This window comes from Arvicola amphibius, chromosome 8, assembly GCF_903992535.2.
Source record: "Arvicola amphibius chromosome 8, mArvAmp1.2, whole genome shotgun sequence".
NCBI lineage: Eukaryota > Metazoa > Chordata > Mammalia > Rodentia > Cricetidae > Arvicola > Arvicola amphibius.
This window is the reverse complement of record NC_052054.1, coordinates 53,343,107-53,363,022: the sequence shown is the minus strand read 5'-3', so window position 1 is coordinate 53,363,022 and position 19,916 is coordinate 53,343,107. Positions and strand designations below refer to the sequence as shown.

Sequence of the window (19,916 nt, the reverse complement as noted above, 5' to 3'; positions counted from 1 at the left end):
ATTTGTTTGGTTGGTTTTTTTCGAGACAAGATTTCTCTGTGTAGCCCTGGCTGTCCTGGAGCTAGCTTTGTAGACCAGGCTGGCCTCAAACTCACTGAGATCCACCTGCCTCTGCCTCCCATGTTCTGGGATTAAATGTGTACACCGCCACCACCCAGCATCAAGCATTTCTTAATTTAGATTTTATAAATGAGATTATCTTTGTAATCTGACTGTAATCTTTTTTTTTTTTTTGGTTTTTTTTTTTTTTTTGGTTTTTCGAGACAGGGTTTTCCTGTAGTTTCTAGAGCCTGTCCTGGAACTAGCTCTTGTAGACCAGGCTGGTCTTGAACTCACAGAGATCTGCCTGCCTCTGCCTCCCAAGTGCTGGGATTAAAGGCGTGCGCCACCACCGCCCGGCCTGACTGTAACCTTTTGACAATGAATTAATCCAAGGATAAACCTTGTTATCTTGGACTTTTTTCTTTTGCATTTGAGGGAGTCTGAGGGCTGTATTTTGGAGAGTGAAAAATGCACTCCCACATATGTGCCTAAGGAGGCCAAAGGTCAGGATTGGCCATCCTCCTCTCCTACTGGCCACCTTACCTTTTGAGACAGGAGAATTCACAGAAGCTAGAGCTCACTGATTGGCCAGGCTGGTTGCCAGCATGGCACCACCCAGATCTCTCCAGTGCTGGAATTACAGGCGTGTGCCGCCTCATGCAGCTGTCTGTGTGTGTGTGCTGGGATCTGAACTTAGGGAACCTGAGGTCGTTCCTGCGCAGCGAGCAGGTTATCCTCGGAGCCATCTTCTAAGCCCCAGGAGTTTCTTTTTTAAGGAAAAAGAAAAGAGAAAATACGTTTTTTTTAATAGCCTGGAAAGAACATTTTTAGGTGTTATAGTTAGAAGAGTCTTCTACACTTTGTCTTGTGATTGAATTTTGTGGTCTTTGTAACTTTACTCTACCATCGTTGTTATGGCTACTGCAGAGCTTTGGATGTGCGGCCTAGATGGCTTAGCTGGAGAAGTTCCCTTTGGGCCTTGTGTTAAGGTTTTCACGGGCTGGGGACATGATGGCTCATAAGAGAATGAGCTTGCCGCACAATCGCCAGAACTGGGGCTCCTCCAGTACCCACATAAAAGCCAGCCAGTGGCATGGTGGCCCCGCAGTTCCAGTACAGGAATCCCTGAGGTGAATCTGGTTACCTGGACTAGCCAAATTGGTGACCTCTGAGTTCAAGTGAGAGACCCTGCCTCGGTATATAAGGCGGAGAGTCATTGAGGAACATGGTGGATGTCACCCTCTAGCCTTCACATGTATGCCCACACATGCGCCTGTACATTCGCACACACTTGTGAACATGCATACACACACTCACCACCATGCCACACACACACAACTCACACATTCTCTCACAGACATCCATCCATACATACACCATGTACATATACCACAAACTCACACACACACATTCCACACACACTCATACACACCCATACCACATATTCATACATATACACCACACACATATTCTCTCACAGACACACATACGTACCACACACATTCACACCCACCATACACACCCACCACATACACTCACACAAATACCACATACACACTCATACACACACATACCACACACTCACACACATACACCACACACACATAACACACACACACATACACCACAGACACACACACATATATACACATGACCCTGAACTATATCCATGTTGTGGTTTGTGCCATGTGCAGCTGCCATATGTCCAAAGCCACACTTTTGGGGTGACTCCTACTGCAGCCCTAGCCACGGCGGATTCATATGTTCCAAGGCAGGGGCCTGAGGCTTAGAAACGTTAGGTAGGAGGAACAGAGATAAGAAAGAAACACAGAGACAGGATGTACTGGGAGGGCAACTTAGTGGATATTAAATACTGAATTTCGAGTTTTGAATTCTGAGTTTGTCCATATTTAATTTTGCATACACTTTTATACCCCAATACAAAAGGCGAGAAAAAAGTAAAAGCCTGCTTTAACATGATCCAAAGGACAACCAGAACAGGTACTTACTCCAGTACTTGGGACATCAAGCCCTTAGCTTGAACAGTTGATGTCTGGGGCAGTGAACCTACCCTAGACCAAGTATCCTGAAGGCAGCCACTCCCTATGTCAAACCTCCTATTTCAAAAGAAGGAGCAGAAGTATGCTTGAATTCTCTGACCTTCAGTCAGAGTAGAACAAATCTACCTCTATGGGCCATCCTAATGTCCAAAACAGCGAGTAACCACACCCTAGGTCAGAATATCTTGTTTTGTGCCACACCACACCTTTGGCAGCAACTTTGAAAGAGCAGAAATCAGCTCAAACTCTCGGACCTTCAGACAAGGTGGAACAGGAACTGACCAACAAAGGGAAGACACTATTGCAGAGCGAACAGTGACGTGGTGAGAGTGGGAGCCCGGGAGCGGTACCGCCTGTGCTCCGACTGACAGAGCCTGTGCCCTCACCCGGGAAGACGACAACTGCAGGCCTGTTGCCCTGTGCCTCACCCACTGGCCTTTCATGGGTTTCCCTTCACTACCCACCTTAAGCCAGAGAAATGACTTCCCAGAGTTCAGTGGAACTCCACGGTGTGCAGTGCTTCAACGCTTGTGCATTGCGCCATGGATGAACTCGTCTTACCTCAGGAAAAGCTAAAGTATTTCAAAGCTCACCAGTAAGGTGTGCGGGGAGAAAGCACGGCTTGACAATGGCCTCAGTCTTGAGCAGAGCCGTCTCACTTTGAATTGGCTGTTGACTGACTGAAGCCTAGCCATTGTGAAGTTGCACCTAACTTGTAGGTGTCTAAGATGGTAGACAGGGTCACGGCAACAATTACGGGTCCATTACCTTATAAGCTGTTTTTCTGGTGTAAAAAGTATTTCAGTTACTTTCTAAAGCCACATATAAAAGAAAGCATTTAATTTGGGCTTCCAGTTTCAGAGGGTTAGACTCCATCATGGCAGACTGGAGGTATGATGGCAGAACCAGCTAAAGACCTCACATTTTAATCCATAAGCAGGAGGTAGAGAGAGGCACAAACCTCAAAGCCCACCCCCAGTGACATACCTTCCCTAACAAGGCCATGCCTCCTACTCCTGTCTTAGTTAGGGTTTCTATTACTGCAGAGGCACCATGACTGCAGGAAAACATTTAATTGGGGCTGGCTTACAGTTTCAGAGGTTTAGTCCATTATCTTCGTGATGGGACTTGGTGACATGCAGGCAGACACAGTGCTGGAGAAGGAGCTGAGGGTTTCACATCTTCATCCAAAGGCTGTAGAAGTAACTGTGTGTCACCCTAAGCATAGTTTGAGCATGGGAGACCTCAAAACTTGTGGTTGGAGGCCACTTGTTCATTTCCAGGCCACCCAGATTCCTGAAATAATCACCGCTTGGCTAATCAATTACTAGCTAGCTCCTATATCTTTGGTTAACCCATTTCTATTATTTTATATTTTACCATGAGGCTTGTGGCCTACTGGCAAGGTTCCAGCTAACAGCTTGCATTTTTCTCCTCTGGCAGCTCCATGGCATCTCCCTGACTCCACCTATTCTCAGTATATATCTTTTCCAGCCTGACTATGTTCTGTTAAGCCATTGGCCGAAAGCTTCTTTATTCAATAACCAATAAAAGTAGCACATATACAGAAGGACTTCCCACACCAAAAGCCCACCCCCACAGTGACACACTTCCTCCCAAAAGGCCATGACCTACTCCAACAAAGCCACACCTCCTTAGAGCCCGGTCTTTCTTTGAACCACCAGCTCCCAAATAATGACACAGAGACTTCTTATTAATTATGAAAGACTGGCCTTAGCTTAGGCTTGGCCCCAACTAGCTCTTTTAATTTTTTAAATTAAACCATTTATATTAATCTACATTCTGCCACACGGCTTGTTACCTCCTCTCTACTGTATGCCTGACTCCCTCCGTGTCTCATTCGTTGGCGAGTCCCATGCCTCAGATTCTTCCCAGAGTTCCTATCTCTGCCCAGAAGTCCTGTTTATCCTCACCTGCCTAGCTATTGGCTGTTTAGCTCTTTATTAAACCAATCAAAAGATGCCTAGGCAGCCAAGGTGAAACAGCAACACATTTACACACAGTGTGGTCAAATATCCCGCAACACCTCTTAATAGTTACTTCCTGTGTGGCTATTTTCTTTCAAACTACCATTCCTTCCCAAAAAATTCTTTCAAGTGGGGACCAAATGTTTAAAATATATACATATGAGGGTTATTCTCATTCAAACCACCATAGTTTCTAGCCCCAAAATCTTATTGTAATATTCTTGCTTTGTTTTTTGTTTGTTGTTTGTAAACAGAGACTACTTATTTGTTTTCCGGCTGTCTAGACCCAAATAATCACACAGAAACTATATTAATTGCAACACTGGCCGATGGTTCAGATGTATTTCTAGTTAGTTCTTACATCTTTAATTAACCCATTTCTATTAATCTATGTATTACCATAGAGTTGTGGCCTACTGGTAAGGTCCTGGCATCTTTCTCCTTCAGCAGCTACATGGCAACTGCCGGACTACGCCTTCTTTCTCCCTGCATTCAGTTTAGTTTTCCCACCTAGTTCTTCCATAGGCCAGAGCAGCTCTCTTATTAACCAATGGTAATATTCACAACATACAGAGTAGAATTATACATCAGCTGTGGTTGTTGTGTTGACCTTGAACTTGCTGTGCTCCTGATGATCTTACTCCTCCCGAGTGCTGGAACTAGAAGTGTGCACTACCATGTTTAGCACTAATATCTTTTTAAATGCTTATAAATGCTCAGGTCTTCAATTGCTCCTAGAAACAACTTCATTATCTCATTGGCTTCCTCATTAATGAGATAAATAAGGTGTGGGGGGTAGGGCAGAGCTTGAGATAAGGTCTCATATAGCTTAGGCTGGCCTTCAACTTACTGGGCAGCCAGGATTACCTGGAACTCCTGATCATTCTGCCTCCACATTGCAGGTGTACTCCACCACACCCAGCTGAGAAATAATTTTTACTTTGTTTTTAGCTTTTGAAAATGTATCTGTGGGACTAGAGAGATGACTCAGTTGTTAAGAGTTCCTGTTCTTACAGAAAACCCAGGGTAAATTTCCAGTACCCACATGGTGGCTCACAACCATCGATAGCTCCAGTTCCAGGAGATCCCATGCTTCTTTCTGACCTCCTCAGGCACCAAGCACATAGATGGTGACATATGTGTAAGCTAAACACTGATACACATACAATGAAATAAATAAATATAAAAATGAAATTTATTTTTTCACAAGTATCCCTTATTATGTCTTTACCTGAGTATTGTAATGTAACAGTTTTGAGCTTTTTTTTTTCTGGTAAGAAAAATACCTAATTTATACTTTCCTCCAAGGCAAAATATTTTAAAAGAGCAGGGAGAGTAGTCAGGCTACAAGGAAGTAATTATGCATCTCAATTACTTCCTCAAGTCATTAACCAAAGTGCCCATAATTCTTGTACCAAGGATATCATTCATGCAGATGCCTCGCCCACTTCCAGGAGTTCCCCAGGAGACACAGGCCATGATGTGGTGTGTGTGTGTGTGTGTGTGTGTGTGTGTGTGTGTGTTATCTGTGTGCCTATGTGTGTTTGTGTCTGTGTGTGATGTCTGTGTGTCTATGTGTGTATGTCTCTCTGTGTGTGGTGTGTGTATGTATTTGTGTGTCTGTGTATGTATGTGTCTGTGTGTGTGGTGTGTGTGGTGTGTGTGTCTGTGTGTGTGGTGTGTGTATGTATTTGTGTGTCTGTGTATGTATGCATCTGTGTGTGTGGTGTTGTGTCTGTGTGTGTGGTGTGTGTGTCTGTGTGTGTCTGTGTGTGTGGTGTGTGTGGTATGTATGTGTCTGTATGTGTGTCTATGTGTATGGTGTGTGTGTGTGATGTGTGTATGTATGTGTCCGTGTGTGTGGTGTGTGTGTCTGTGTGTGTGGTGTGTGTGGTGTGTGTGGTATGTGTGTGTCTGTGTATGTATGTGTCTCTGTGTGTTTCTGCGTGTGTGTGTGTGTGAGAGAGAGAGAAAGAGAGAGAGAGAAAGAAAGAGAGAGAGAGAGAGAGAGAGAGAGAGAGAGAGAGGTTCACACCGGTGACTCTGGGTGTGGAAAGAATGAGTTTAGAGTCTGTGAGATGCTTTGGAACCTGTAAAGTATTACAAAATATTTTTTTTCTAATACTCCAGTATCTCCCTAAATATTTATGTTCTCCTCCTGGTTTGGAGGAGGACATACTAATAACCGCCCCTTCTTCTCATACATAAAAACAGCAAAACAGAAAGGGTGGGTTGAAAATTACTTCAGATCAGCACAGGCCCCAGGGAACAGCCCGGACCAAATTCCCACCCCACCCCTGATAATAAAACCAGTTTCTTGAGAGTCTAAACTTCAAAATGGAACTCAGCCCCATGGCAGCTTAAGCAGAATCACTACTGACTGTGATTATAGTGTTGTATGAGCTGTTTCTGCAAGATTAACCTGGGTTGTAGAAATATATTTGAAAGTATTGTGGTCTCTTAGTGAACAGAGATGGTAGCAAGTGCTTTGCCGTCAGAAATGGTCTGCTACACCTTAAAGTTTTGTTTCGTTCTATGTCAGGTGCCCCCACCAGACATTCCCAAGAAATTTATCTAATTAACCTTCAGAGGGTTCTAGAAACCCACATTTTATATTTCAACTATGCCTGATCTTGTTTATCTCAGAAGCTAAGCACTATTCGTTCCTCTTAATCAGTATTTGGATAGGAGACCCTTATTTCTTTACAGAGCCCCAGGTGATGCTTGGTGCTGATGGAAACTGTAGTTAGTACAAAGTAAGTTCCAGTACTGCCAGGGTTACACAGAGAAACTCTGTTCTGAAAAACCAAAATCAAAACCAATCAAACAAACAAAAAAACCAAAAACCCTGTGGTTTGGGAAAGCAGTTTTGACCTTCATTGGAACAGAACACATATATAATACATTAAAATGAACAGTCCGATAACTGAAGGAGAGCTTGCTTTCTCAGTAGATACCCAAGTACAATGTGGTACAGAAGATGAAATCGTGCATATGCCACTGTAATCACTAAGTGTGCTGAATCAAACGCTGACAGCAAATAAATACAAAAGAACTTAGTCCCTAAACCCTGCGTTCCAGTGACCATCACAAACCCCAGCCTGGGAGAGTTCTGATGACTCTGGCCTATACTGAAGGCTATTGTACTCAACTACAAGAGGCTGAACAAGGAGAATTGCAAGTTCAAGGCCTGCCTGGGCCACAGCAGAGTGCTATCAACTTAGTGAGACCCCCGTCTCAAGAAAATACTTAGAAGAGGACTGGAAATGGGCAGGGCCAAGTGGTAGAGCTCTCGTCTGCTGTGGGAAAGGCCCCAAGTGTCTGTCCCCAGCAACACAAATAAAATGTAATAAAACCTGTGGGAGACTCTTGTGTTGCGCATCCAAGTTTTATTTTTATACGGTATTTCAGTCTTGTGATGATCACATGCACTTGTAAACATTGCTTTTTAGGTTGAATCAGTTAAATCATAAAACTTAAAAGCTTCCTGAGCTCGTTGCCAGTAAGTTGAAGCAAACCACAACTTCGTATGTTCTCATGTCTTCGCTAGGGGTTAAGTAAGGGTAACCTGCCATTGCTGTGATGAAAGACCATGACCAAAAGCAACAGTTCCACATAGCAGTTCATCATCTAAAGCAGTGAGGGCAGGAACTCAAGCAGAGGCCATGGAGGCAGATTGCTGGGTTCAAGTCCAGCCTCGTCTTCAGAGAGAATTCCAGATTGCCAGGGCTACACAGAGAAACCCTGTCTAAATAACTGTCTTGAAAAAGAAAAAGAAAACAAATGTTAATTTAACCTATGAAGAATTCTAATCCAAATTCGTGAAGACATCAAGTGAAAAGGGATTCATCAGAAATTATGCGCAGTCTTCATTTCCTTCAGGATGGATCTTTGTGCTGTCCCAACAGCATGAATTTAGACAACTTATAATTTAGTATTAATTGGCCCAATATAATTAGGAATTTTCTTGCATATTGAAAAACTAATATTGAGGGTCTGGAGAGATGGCTCAGTGGTTCCGAGCACTGACTGCTCTTGCAGAGGACCTGGGTTGGATCCCAGCATTCACCTAGCGGCTTATAAGTGTCTGTTAGCTCCGGGTTCAGGGGATTTGATGCCTGCCCTCTCCTGGTCTTTACAGACACCAGGCACACACACCCATACACACACAATAAAGTAATTTAAAAATTAACGTTGAATAAAATGAAGGAAGGGACCCGCAGTGGGCCTGGGGAGTGACGCAGGGGAGAGGGGCTGTCCAGTGTGAGAACGGTGCTGCGTCAGTCCTGTCCTCAGAAGCAGCAGGGAGAACCAGGGACAGCCAAGCTCCAGGCCCTTGTCGTCCGTGTCCATTTCTTATCTGCACCCCTCATCTGACTGGACAGGACTGTATTCTCTGTGACACACACACAGTTAGCTAATCCTTGGTAGCTGCTCTGAGAACGCCCTGCGTGCCTGTCGCCTGTGCTTCCGAAGCACTCTGCACTGCTGGCTACGATGTGGCTTGTCGCCAAGAGCCATGCTAAAATGGATCAAGATAACTGTTCTAGCTGTGTGTGCTTTTAAATCTTTTTTCTTTTTCTTTTCTTACTTTTTTATTTATTTGTTTATTTACTTTTTTTGTTATTGTTTGAGACAGGGTTTCTCTGGCTGTTCTAGAACTCTTTCTACAGACCAGGTTGGCCTGCCTCTGCCTCCTGAGTGCTGAGGATTAAAAACATGGGCCACCACCTCATGGCTTAAGTCTTTTTTTTTGATACGTGATCTTTCTATGTAGCCTCGATAGCATGGAACCCACCAGGCTGGCATTGAGCAGGTAATCTTCCTACCTGTCCCTCCAGAGTGTTGGAATTACAAGTGTGTGTTATGATTTAAAAGACCATACAGTCTGAAAACCAAAACACACACCTCTAGTCCTAGCACTAGGGAAACTGAGGTAGGAGGATCATGAGTTAGATACCAGCCTGAGCTACAGAGAGAGTCCCCTGGACAACCCCTCACCACCACCAAAAAGAAGCTTCATGCTGACGAATGTCACCTGCACACACGGGGGTGGAGGGCAAGGGGGCAGGGAGCTGTGCCCGAAGCTGCTGCCAGCCACTTCCACAGCACACTGAGAGGGAAATCCTGTTTAGAACTGGGGCTCACTTCTGTTGGGAGATCTAAAATACCTCTTCCGCGTCTGCTGTTGTTCTGGTTAAAGGGAAATAAGAGAAATTATATGAGAAAGTCCCAAAAGCAAGTGTTTGCCCGATTGCTAAGTCTGAGCTCATCCTTCAGAACAGGTTCTAAGTGTACTGCAAGTTAAAGAAGAGGTAGGATTTCATGTCTTGTGTTGTTTACTCAGAGATCTGCCTTCCTCTGCCTCCGCCTCTGGAGTACTGGGATTAAAGGCCTGCGCCACCACGGCCCAGCTGGATTTCACTTGTAATTCCTATACGTCTGTGCTGTGAGAATGATTTAATAGGCGTGTGAGTGCATATGTTTTTGTAAAGCGATGCTGTAGGGGTTAAAGCTGAGAAGTGTTCAGTGGTTCCTCAGCTTAATCCCAGGCTCCACGCTTGCTTTATTCTTGGAATGGCTCTCTTGGGGAGCTTTGGAAATGCAGGTTTCTGGGCCCCACCTTGGGTAGTTCTGATTGAGGTCTGAGGAGACACAAGTTCCCATTTCTAAGGAACTCCTGCAGGGGCTTGGAGAACATGCAGCATGAATGGTTGCGGGTGGGGGGGGGTCACTCCCTACCACACATTCTTCAGTGGGTGCACAGAGACTTTTAGGTAGACCTCCAGAGGTCTGCAAAGGCTTCCTCAGATCATTCTGACATACGTGAGTGTGCCAAAGTAGGAAGCAAGTGGCGAGCCAGCCAAGTGAGCATCTCCAGAAAATGCTGAGATTGTCTTATTTGCCTTTGCATGGGCAGCTGACAGTTTCTGGTCTGTTTGCTCCCTGTGTGTGTACCGGGGGAGGGGGCATGTTAAACAAGTGCTTCAGCATGGAGCTTATCCCCAGCTAGAGACAGTTTCTTCAGGAAAACAAGATGTTATGTTATGTTATATTGTGTTATGTTAGACGACTCTTCCAATTTTCTCTGCCAGACTTTTGTCAAAACAAGTTGTCCTGGGACCAGCTGCCATCCTTGGCAGGCATGCAGTACCAATCAGAGTAGCCCACTCAGGAGGGATGAGAGGAGGGCCCTTGGGACCCTGAGAATGACCTGCCCAGGGGAGGGTACATGGAGTCAGCCACACAGCCTCCACTTGTTGACTTGTGAAGGAAACAAGACCCTGCTGTCATTAAAACAATCCAGTGTTTATGCCGATTTTCCCTTTCGGGAGAGCAAGGTATAGGCCCATCTTTGAAACAGACATGTGTGAGGGTTGTGTTTTTATTCCTGTTGATGGCACATCTTATACCCAGCCTTGGATGAAGCGGGCGCGGTCTGCAGTTGATGGTTATGGTCTACCCCTGGGGGCATCTGGTTCAACCATCTCTACAAAAGCTCTCCCCCAAGCCTTCAGCATGGACTTCCACAGGGACAAGGGAAGTACTTCAACTTAGAGATGTGTAATTAGCCTGTTCAAGCTCTGAGACACCATCAGGTCTCAGTGGGCACAAGACAGACAGACAGAAACAGAGTTGCCATCAGTCGGATTGAAAGCCACGCTTTCCAGTTAGGTAAGAATTCCTATCAAGGTCCAATTAAATGACAAATCTCCCTTAAGAAATAGGCACATATTGTCTGCTTTATGGTGTAAATTGCATTTGGTACAAACCAAATGTGCAAACAGATGGGCTTAATAAAGGGAAAAGGAGCAAGCCGTGTTGCTGAAGCAGGCCTGGTTTCCGAGGCGCCTCTGATGTCAGTGCTACTACATTTAGAAGCTCAGCAAAATACGCGTGGGTTTGATTTTTGGAAGAACATGAAGGGATTTTCCCCATTTCTTCTGTAAATATCTGCTGGGCAGGAGATCTGGTAAAACGCCTGGAATAGGACTTACATAAGGGTGACCGCCTGTGACAAAGGTCATGCACAGCTCCGAGAGGATAGCCCTCGTCTACATTAGTATTTAGTCACCTTAATCCACTATCCCTCTGGCTCTTTGTACTTTTAAATGGGGTGACTTTCTTTTTTCTTTTTTAAGCAGAACTAGCAGATGCAGGATCACCGATGGAGTTTTGCAAACTCTGTTGGCAATCACCAGACTGGTCGTTGTTTGAGCTGTTTAAAGTCAGCCTCTTGTTCCCTGTAGTTCCATTTAGACTCGTAAGAGGTCCCTCCAACCAGGGTGAGCCCTGATTTGGACAGCGTGGGCATTGTGTTGTGGGAAGAGAGGCCTGGAATGGCTGGAGATGGGGGCTGGAAGCCAAAGCCTTCCCACTTATCCAGCTCCGTTGCTACCCAGGCATTCAGCAGCGCAGAGATAGCCCACTTCCCCTACCCCCAGCCTCTTTGCAGTTGTGGAGGATTGGTTAGGAAGGTGCCTCCACCCCTTCCCCTGGTGTCTTTGTGTGGCAACTTGCTCCCCCTGGCTCTCTGCCTCCTCCCTGGCAGGAGTGTGCCCTTTGGCTGCCTTCCCGGTCTCTCTGCAGGCGCATTTCCAGCATTTCCAGTGGGGGCCTGGAGAGCATTTGGCTGGGCTTGCTCCTTGTTCAGTCTGGCCCTTGTTCTGCACCCTGACCCTGCAGGCACAGTGGGCCCGTGCTTGCTCACTCCTTCCAACTCTTGCTGCCCATCCTTGTGGGACCAGCTCTTCCCGACTCAGCAGAGAACCCAAACGCCTTCACACCTGTGGCTCGCCAAGGAGCCCAGCACAGCAAAATTCTGCTGTGGCCCTGGGAGTTTTGAGTGGCAGCCACATTCAGAGGCATAGAGTATGGGGGCTGATAGGGTGGGCGGGTGAGTGGCCAGCTCTGCCTTAACAAAGATCTCCTTAAACCCTTGGTTTTGAGGCTGTGGTGTCTCGGATTGCACTGTTGTATCCATTTGTTAATTGCTCTGGTCAGCTGGCATCCACCTCGGGTGCTGATGGGTTAGTGAGCATCTCCCCAGTGGACTACAGCTTGTCTTCCGACACCCGTAAGCTCACAGAATGGGTGGGCTTTATTTCAAGGGGGGAAGCTAGATAAACAAAGCAAACAGGAGATCCTCACTGGACTCTAAGATGCAGGAAATTTTACCCGGAGTTTAAAAACATGACCAAAACGGGGCGTTTTGATTAATTTTATGATTAAGGGTGTGATGGAAGGTCAAACTTTCAGTCCGTTTATGCCCTCCTTTAAGTTTAACCCTGTTTTTGTTTGTTTGGTTTTGTTTTCCTTTTTTTTTTTTTTTTTTTTTTTTTTTTTTTTTGCATGGTATGGTTTCTTTTGTATATGTAGCTTTGGCTGCCCTGGAATTTACTCTGTAGACCAGACTGGCTTCTAATCGACAGAGATGCCCCTGTGTCTGCCGGGATTAAAGGTGTGTACCACCACCTCCCGGCTAAAGTTAACCCATTATTGAAGATCTTTCCAAACTCTTTTCCTAGGCTGAGCCGTCTTCTAGGTAGGTGGGGTCTGCAGAGCACAGCTTGTTGGCGGTCCTTCTCCTGTGGTCAGCAGCGTGCACAGCAGCTATTTTAGGGTGCCAAGGGGAGGGTGAGAGAATCATGTGCTCACTCCTGCTGCCAGTGGGTGGGGAGCACTGTGAGGTGAAGCCCCGGTGGTCATGCAGGGCAGATGGCACATGGATGCCACTTCACGGTGAGGTAACAGGCAGTGGATGTTTTTGAGCAGAGAAATGTTCGGCTCCCTCCCCAGAGGGAGAAGTGGTTCCAAGCCTTGCCATACACAGACAGGTCTCCAGGGGCACCTTTCATAGGAGAAGAGAGATTGTGAGCTGCTGTGGTTGGTGAAGGATTCAAGATGCCTCAGGGGCCAAGTGTGGTGGTACATACCTTTAAATCCCAGTACTCAGAAGGCAGAAGCAGGCGGATCTCTGTTTGAGTTTGAGCCTGTCTTTATGGTGAGTTCCAGGACAGCCAAGGCTATGTATAGAGATCCTGTCTCGAATCCTCTCCCCGAAAAAACATGCCTCACGGCTGAGTGATTGGGAAATGAGGGCAGTCCCGAATGAGGTATTGGAGTCCTCCAACGTGCACGGGGCACTTATTCAGGCTCTGTCTTGTCCCTCACCAGTGGGGTCTCTGGAAGCCCCAGTTTCCGTACCCCGAGTAAGGGTGAAAAGGGTGACAAGCTCCTGTTGGCTTTAGGCCACGATCTCTCACATGGAAGGGAACTCCCACAGCAGCTGCTGCTCAGGCTGGAGCTGGTCACAGACCATTAGCAGTGCTCGCGTCTGTGTTCCCTCCCAGCTAAAGTCATTTATTTACAATTCGTGGGGCCCATAAAGTCTAAGCAAGTGCATGCCCTGAGCATTAGGGCATGCCATGCTGGCCTGAAGAAGACAGGCCTGGGAGGTTTGAAGAGGATCAGGCCTCTCACGGTCACTACAACCGCTTCTCTGTGCACTGGCTGGCTGTGGCTGTTGTTAATTAATTCTATTTTCAGCAACTTGGAAAGCCCGTGTGAACTGGCTATACTATCTGCCTACTCCATGGGTGAAAGCCTCGCCTGATTCACCTTCATTTTGCCGTCTCAGAACCACGCAATCACGGTCTGGGAGTGCTGTCCTCAGAGACCCTGAAAGAGCGAACGGGTGGAGAGCAGCATGTTGAGGGGATCGTTTTCTGTTGTCAAATTGGGGGCCTCTGAGCTGACCTGTCATTCTTGGTGTACTTTCTATAGGTGTTTATGGGTTTTTCCTTTGTTTGTTCATTTAGCTAAGAAAAACTTTATGTGCTTCAGGTGGGTTGGTCTGGGAAGTAGTGGGTAACTTCTGTGCAGGTCTGGTTTTGGGGGTGGGGATGCTTTACTGGGCTGGAACAAGGAGAGCCCTGGCTACTTACAGCAAGGCCACGACCTTGCAGAAACCTTTGCTCAGCTTCCAGTCTCAGGATTGAAGAGAACCCACACAAGCTGTGTGTGTGGGGGGGGGGGGGGCGGGGAGAACAGCCTTCCAGGAGACTGCTTCTGTTTTGGCCTCTTTTGTGCTCCTGGCTTCTTGGAAAACATATTTGAGAAAGGTAGGAAGAAAAGACGCCTCAGTCAAAGGACAGAAACAGCGAGGGAGTCGTTGGTGGAAGCTGGGTGCTGCAAACAGCACAATCTGTCTCCCCCCATTTGTTGATCTTGCATACCATCCTTCAGTTGGCACCGCCACTGCCAGGAACCACCCCCTCCCTGTTCCATCTGAAGGCAGGGAGAGAGGCACTGTGACAGTATTAACCCTTCCCGCCCTACGACCACTTTGAACTGTATCATCTACACCATGCCACGACCCACATGGATGATAGAATTAAAATTATTTAGACGTGGCAAGGGCCCAGGGACAGTTTTAGGAAAAGCTGTCTTTGGGCTGTCCAGGTGAATTCACAGGCTCTGGAATCAATGCTTCTGGCAGCTGAGCAGGGATGAGTGGCAGAAGTACCTGGGCCAGAGGAGCCCAGGAAGAGGGGGAAGGAAGAAGAGAAAGAAGCACACATAGAATTCTTCCCAGTGCAGCGGCTGACATTTACGGAGTAAATGGATTAGTCCTGACAATGATTTAGCAAGATGAAAAGCTGTGTGCTAAATTCCCCAGACGACATTTTAAATCACTCAAGAGGCCTTTGCTGCCTCATTGAACGGTCCCTTGTGGGGATGGGACCAACACCACAGGGGAAAACTACTGCTGCTATTGGGAAATGGGGGAGGGGGGAGGAGCTTGCTGTCTGGGATAAGATGCTGGGAACAGCTTTGTTCAGATGGCAAAGATAGTGGCCAGCGAGTGACGTGGTTCATGTGTGTCGATGAAGCCTTGTTTGCAGATGAGTTTTGTTGTTTTGTCAACTGGACACAAGCTAGGGTTATCTGGCAAGAGGTTTAAAAAAAAAACACGCTTCCATCAGATTGAGCTGTAGGCAAGCCTGTGGGGCATGTTCTTAATTGGTAATGGATGTGGGAGGGTCCAGTCCACTATAGGTGGTGCCACTCCTGGGCTGGTGATCCTAGAAAGTGTCAGAAAAGCAGCTGGGTGTGAAGCTGAGAGCAAGCCAGAAAGCAGCATCCCTCCATGGCCTCAGCTTCAGTTCCTGCCTCAGGGTCCTGCCCTGATTTCCCTCTGCCAGAGGCTATGGTGTAGGAAGCATAAGCCAAGTAAAGCCTTCCTTTCCCAAGTCGCTTTAGGTCATGGTGTTTATCAGAACAGAGAGGGACCTGCCTAGAACACTTGGGAACCCGGCCAGCACATCTGGAGGCCAGTGTGTTGATGGCTTACACCCCTGCTACGGTCAGTATTCATCGTTACAGAAAGCAGAGCCTGTGTAAAGTCAGAGAGCACATGGGAGCGTCCGCAGCAATTCTGCTCACAGCCATTGGCTTGGGAAATAGGAAGCAGAGTTTTCTATCAAGGATCTTAGTGCTTAGCAGTCCCCTCGGTCCTGCTGTTCTAGGGCACCTGGCCTGGGTGTTGGGAACGCTGTCTCCAGAGCCCAGGGCCTTTGGCATTGGGAATTGCCAAAGGATTGAAATCCTGTGCTTACTGTAGATTTAAAGCCCGCAGGCATCAGCTCCTTTGCGGAATGCAAATGACCAAGCAATGCTGACTTCACCGCAGGCTCCATGAGATTGCCCACAGAGACCTTTTAAAGATTCCCCCCGCCGTGTCCACACAGCCCTGTCCACACGGCGGACGACACAGCCAGTGTCCGTGGCATTTCAATGCCCATCTCACGTTTCTTTGTGATAATTTTTTTAAAAATTTTTTGAGACAGGGTTTCTCTGTCTAACAGTCCTAGCTGTCCTGGAACTGACTAGCTCTTGTAGACCACGTTGTCTTTGAACTCACAGAGATCTGCCTGTCTCTGCCTCCCTAGTGCTGGCATTAAAGGTGTGCACTGCTACCGCCCAGCCCTTTGTGATAATTCTGCTGCTCAGGGGCTCCCTTCTTCCCCCAACTATCTTCCTTTCTCTTTTTTTTCTCAAAAAATTTGTGTGTGTGTGTGTGTGTGTGTGTGTGTGTGTGTGTGTGTGTGTGTGTTCGAGCACGTGTGCAGGCACAGGCATGCCATGGCACACATGTGGAGGTCAGAAGCTAATTCTGGGGAGTAGCTTCTCTTCACCTACTCTGTGGGTTCCGGGGATTGAACTCGGGTCCTCAAGCCTGGCAGCCAGTGCCTGTATCCCGAGTCATCTCACCTGCCTCTCTCTCTCTCTCTCTGTCTCTCCATCCATCTCCCCCATTCTTTCTTTTCCCTCTCCCTCCTTCCCCCTTCCTTTTTTCTCCCCTCTCTCTCCATCTGTCCCTTCTTTTCTTCCTCTCTCTTTCCCTCCCCACTCCCTGCAATTTAGAGGCTGGCTTTGAACTCACAGTCCTGCGAGTGCCAGGATTCCAGGTATACACTCCTACTCTCAGGTTTCAGCATCCATTTTTTCTCCTGCACTCCTGAACGCTGCCATCCTGTCTCCGTGTGCACACCCCCCAGCCCCACCCCCGTCTAAGCGGCATTGGGAATGATTTTTTTCTTTCCAGGGATAGAGCAGAAGCAGGGACTCAGGTGACTGCTGCCTGCAGGGAGTTGAACAGTCTCGGAAAATGACTGCCCCCTCCTGGACAGGTTCCAGTTCTTGCCACAGCACTGGACTCTGCCACTTCTTCACAATGGCAAGTAGCTGTCAGCTGCACCAGCCAGAGGCAGCCCTGCTGCTACTCTGCCAACGTCAGGGACATTTCTTCAAGAACAAGCAGGAAGAAGTTGGCGTTGGCAGATTTGTCAAAAGGTGTCCTTTGCCCTGGATCTTCCCAGCTCTTCGCCACACCCGTGCTGAACCTCAGGATCCCATCTGTTAACCTTTATGCCTGGCCCTTGGCCCCGCCCCCTACCTTAAGGCTGATGTAGCTGCTAATCTGATTAGCAAAGCCAGAATTGTGGAAATCCCCCTGGCTGGTGTCCTAAGTCCTTAACTGTCTGCAAAGCCTGCAGGGCAGAGGAGGGAAACCTCCCTGCGTGGGAGGATCACTGAGTCCAGGATCTGTGCCACTTTGATAGCCATGGACCTGCACAGATCCTGCAGTACCCAGTATAAAAAGGCTTTGTGGCCGGTACCCTAAGTACCACACCCAGCCTAGTGACAGCCCTTAGCAAGGATTCCTTTATCATTTCCTTCCTTGTGACCTTATCCACTCATTCACTCTTCTTCTTCTTCTTCTTCTTCTTCTTCTTCTTCTTCTTCTTCTTCTTCTTCTTCTTCTTCTTCTTCTTCTTCTCTTCCTCCTCCTCCTCCTCCTCCTCCACCTCCTCCTCCTCCTCTTCTTCTTCGTCTTCAATTTCGTCTCCATCTCCTTCTCCTCCTTCTCCTTCTCCGTCTCCGTCTCCGTCTCTGTCTCCTCCTTCTCCTCCTCCTTCCTCTTCCTCCTTCTCCCCCCCCCATGTGGGATTCCCCTCTGTATGTTGTGAATATCATTGGTTAGTAAAGGAACTGCTTTGGCCCTGTAGCAGAGCTATAAGGGAATGGAGCTAAGGGGGGGGGGGGACTAAACTGAGTGCTGGGAGAAAGCAGGCAGAGTCAGGGAAAAGCCATGGAGCCGCGGCTGGAGACAGATGTGCTGAAACTTTGCTGGTAGGCCACAACCTCGTGGTGATTCACAGATTAATGGAGATGGGTTAGCCAATAAGAAGCAAGAGCTAATGGGCCATGGTGTGATTTAATTAATATGGCTTCTGTGTGATTATTTCAGGGCTGGGCAGCTGAGAAACGAACAAGCACTCTTCCTCTCTCTCTTTCTCTCTCTCTCTCTCTCTCTCTCTCTCTCTCTCTCTCTCTCTCTCTCTCTCTCTCTCTCTCTCTCTCTCTCTCTCACCTCATCCAGGCTATGTGGAATTCATCATGTAGCTCATTCTGGCCTTAAACACACGGAAATTCTTCAGCCTCTCATTCTAAATTTTACTGTTCTTTAAACAACAACAACAAAGCACTGATAAACGCTTGCCTATTATATACAAAGCTCTTTGTCCAGTTTCCACTACCAAATAAACGAGGTTTGGTCCTACCGACCTGCAGGCCCAGCACTCAAAGGGTGGGGGCAAAGGTCCAGGAGTTTAAGGCCATGCTTGGCTCCATAGTAAGCTCAAGGCCAGTCTGGGATACATGAGACCATATCTCAAGAAAAGCCAATAAATAAAACATATTATAGAAAAGTACATTTATACCTGTGTATAAACTAGCAAACACTTTTTTGAAAGTTTCATTTATGTAGTCGTCACTCATGCTCAGAATTAACAGTCATTGTTTGAATATGGGGTTCCTCCGCAGCACAGGCATGGGCTACATGAGGAGACCCTGTCTCAGACAGACTATCAGACTTCGCTTGCTGCAAGTGTCAACAGTGTGAAAATCAGGAAGCCCTGCTGTGACCCATTCTTCTATTAGGTGCTTGATTGTTGAGAACAGTGCTCCAGTGGGGAGAATGGGTGTTGAGGGTGGGGAGGGGATTTTGTTGGTTTTTGTTTTTGTTTTTGTTTTTGTTTTTTTCGTAAAGGATTTGGATGCTCAAGAAATCTGAGCTTCATTGATTGACATGACATACAAAGCTCACTCAGCTAATTGTTCTCAGGGAACTTCTTAAAAGACCACCCAGATTTTGAGATGAAGGCTCCCATCAGCCCCTTTCATTCCTCCAGGGCCACCAAGCACTCCTAATCTCTTCTGTCACTTTGCACCCGTCTTGGGACCCACATGCTGCAAGACTTTTGCCAAAGCCAGATGTGATCCATTTTACTATTAGTTAGGTTGTGAATAAATTAAATAAGACTGCATTCTTGCCAACAACTGTTCCAGCTCTTTTGTGCTTGTAACACTCCGTCTTTTGTTTATTGCAGGATTTAGTAATTCGCATTGTTTTTATCCTTGGCAACCTGACAGCAAAAAATAACCAGGCCCGGGAACTTTTCTCCAGAGAGCGAGGGAGCATCGAGACTCTGCTCACACTGTTCCAGAACTTCTACCAACTTGACCAGCAGTCCCCAGGGTCGGAGCTCTCGGGAGCCAGGCCGCCAGCGGAGACAGAGGATGTGCTGGTCAAGCTGACCCGCGTCCTGGCCAACATAGCCATTCACCCACGCATCGGCCCAGTGCTGGCCGCCAACCCTCGGGTGGTGGGCCTCTTGCTGACCACGCTGGGTGAGAACCATAGCCCTGGGTCAGTTCCTTGGGAGGGCTGTGGTGGGAGTTTTGGCTCACTCGAAGGAACCTTCTTAGCTGTGGAAAGGAAAAACGCTTTGGGGGATTTGGCTCGGTGGTGCTTTACTGACAGACACATACCCTGGGCTTCAACCTCCAGCACTGTTTATACTGTGTGGGGTGGCACATGCCTGTGATCCCAACACTCAGGAAGTTAAAGGCCAGCCTGGGCTACATGAGACAAAACCAAACAGACCACCACAAAACCTTTCCCCTGGAGGTGCCTTGATGCACCCCAGATTTCAAAACAGGAAGACTGGCAGTGACACAGATCTTTCCCAAAGAGCACAGCCACCGAAACACGCCCTTTAAACGGGTGAATTTGGGGCTGTTGTGATGGCTCACCAGGTGAAGGTGCCTGTGGCCAGCCCTGACAACTGGGTTCTAGCCCAGGTTCCACGTAGTGGAAGGAAGGAACCAACTTCCACCTCCTGACTTCAATACATGCACGCTGAGCTGTGGCACACAGTCAGGAGATAGATAAGTAAGTAAAACATGAAAAAGTTAA

General features: G+C 47.4%; 1 protein-coding gene across 1 annotated transcript in view; it reads left to right on the top strand.

Annotated features, from left to right (window-relative positions):
* Armc2 (armadillo repeat containing 2) overlaps positions 1 to 19,916 on the top strand; it is a 103,305-nt gene that overhangs the window by 68,376 nt on the left and 15,013 nt on the right. The window contains exon 12 of the mRNA XM_038340847.1: positions 19,048 to 19,348. Within this exon, the coding sequence (XP_038196775.1) occupies positions 19,048 to 19,348 (301 nt within the window). The remainder of the gene's footprint in view (positions 1 to 19,047; positions 19,349 to 19,916) is intronic.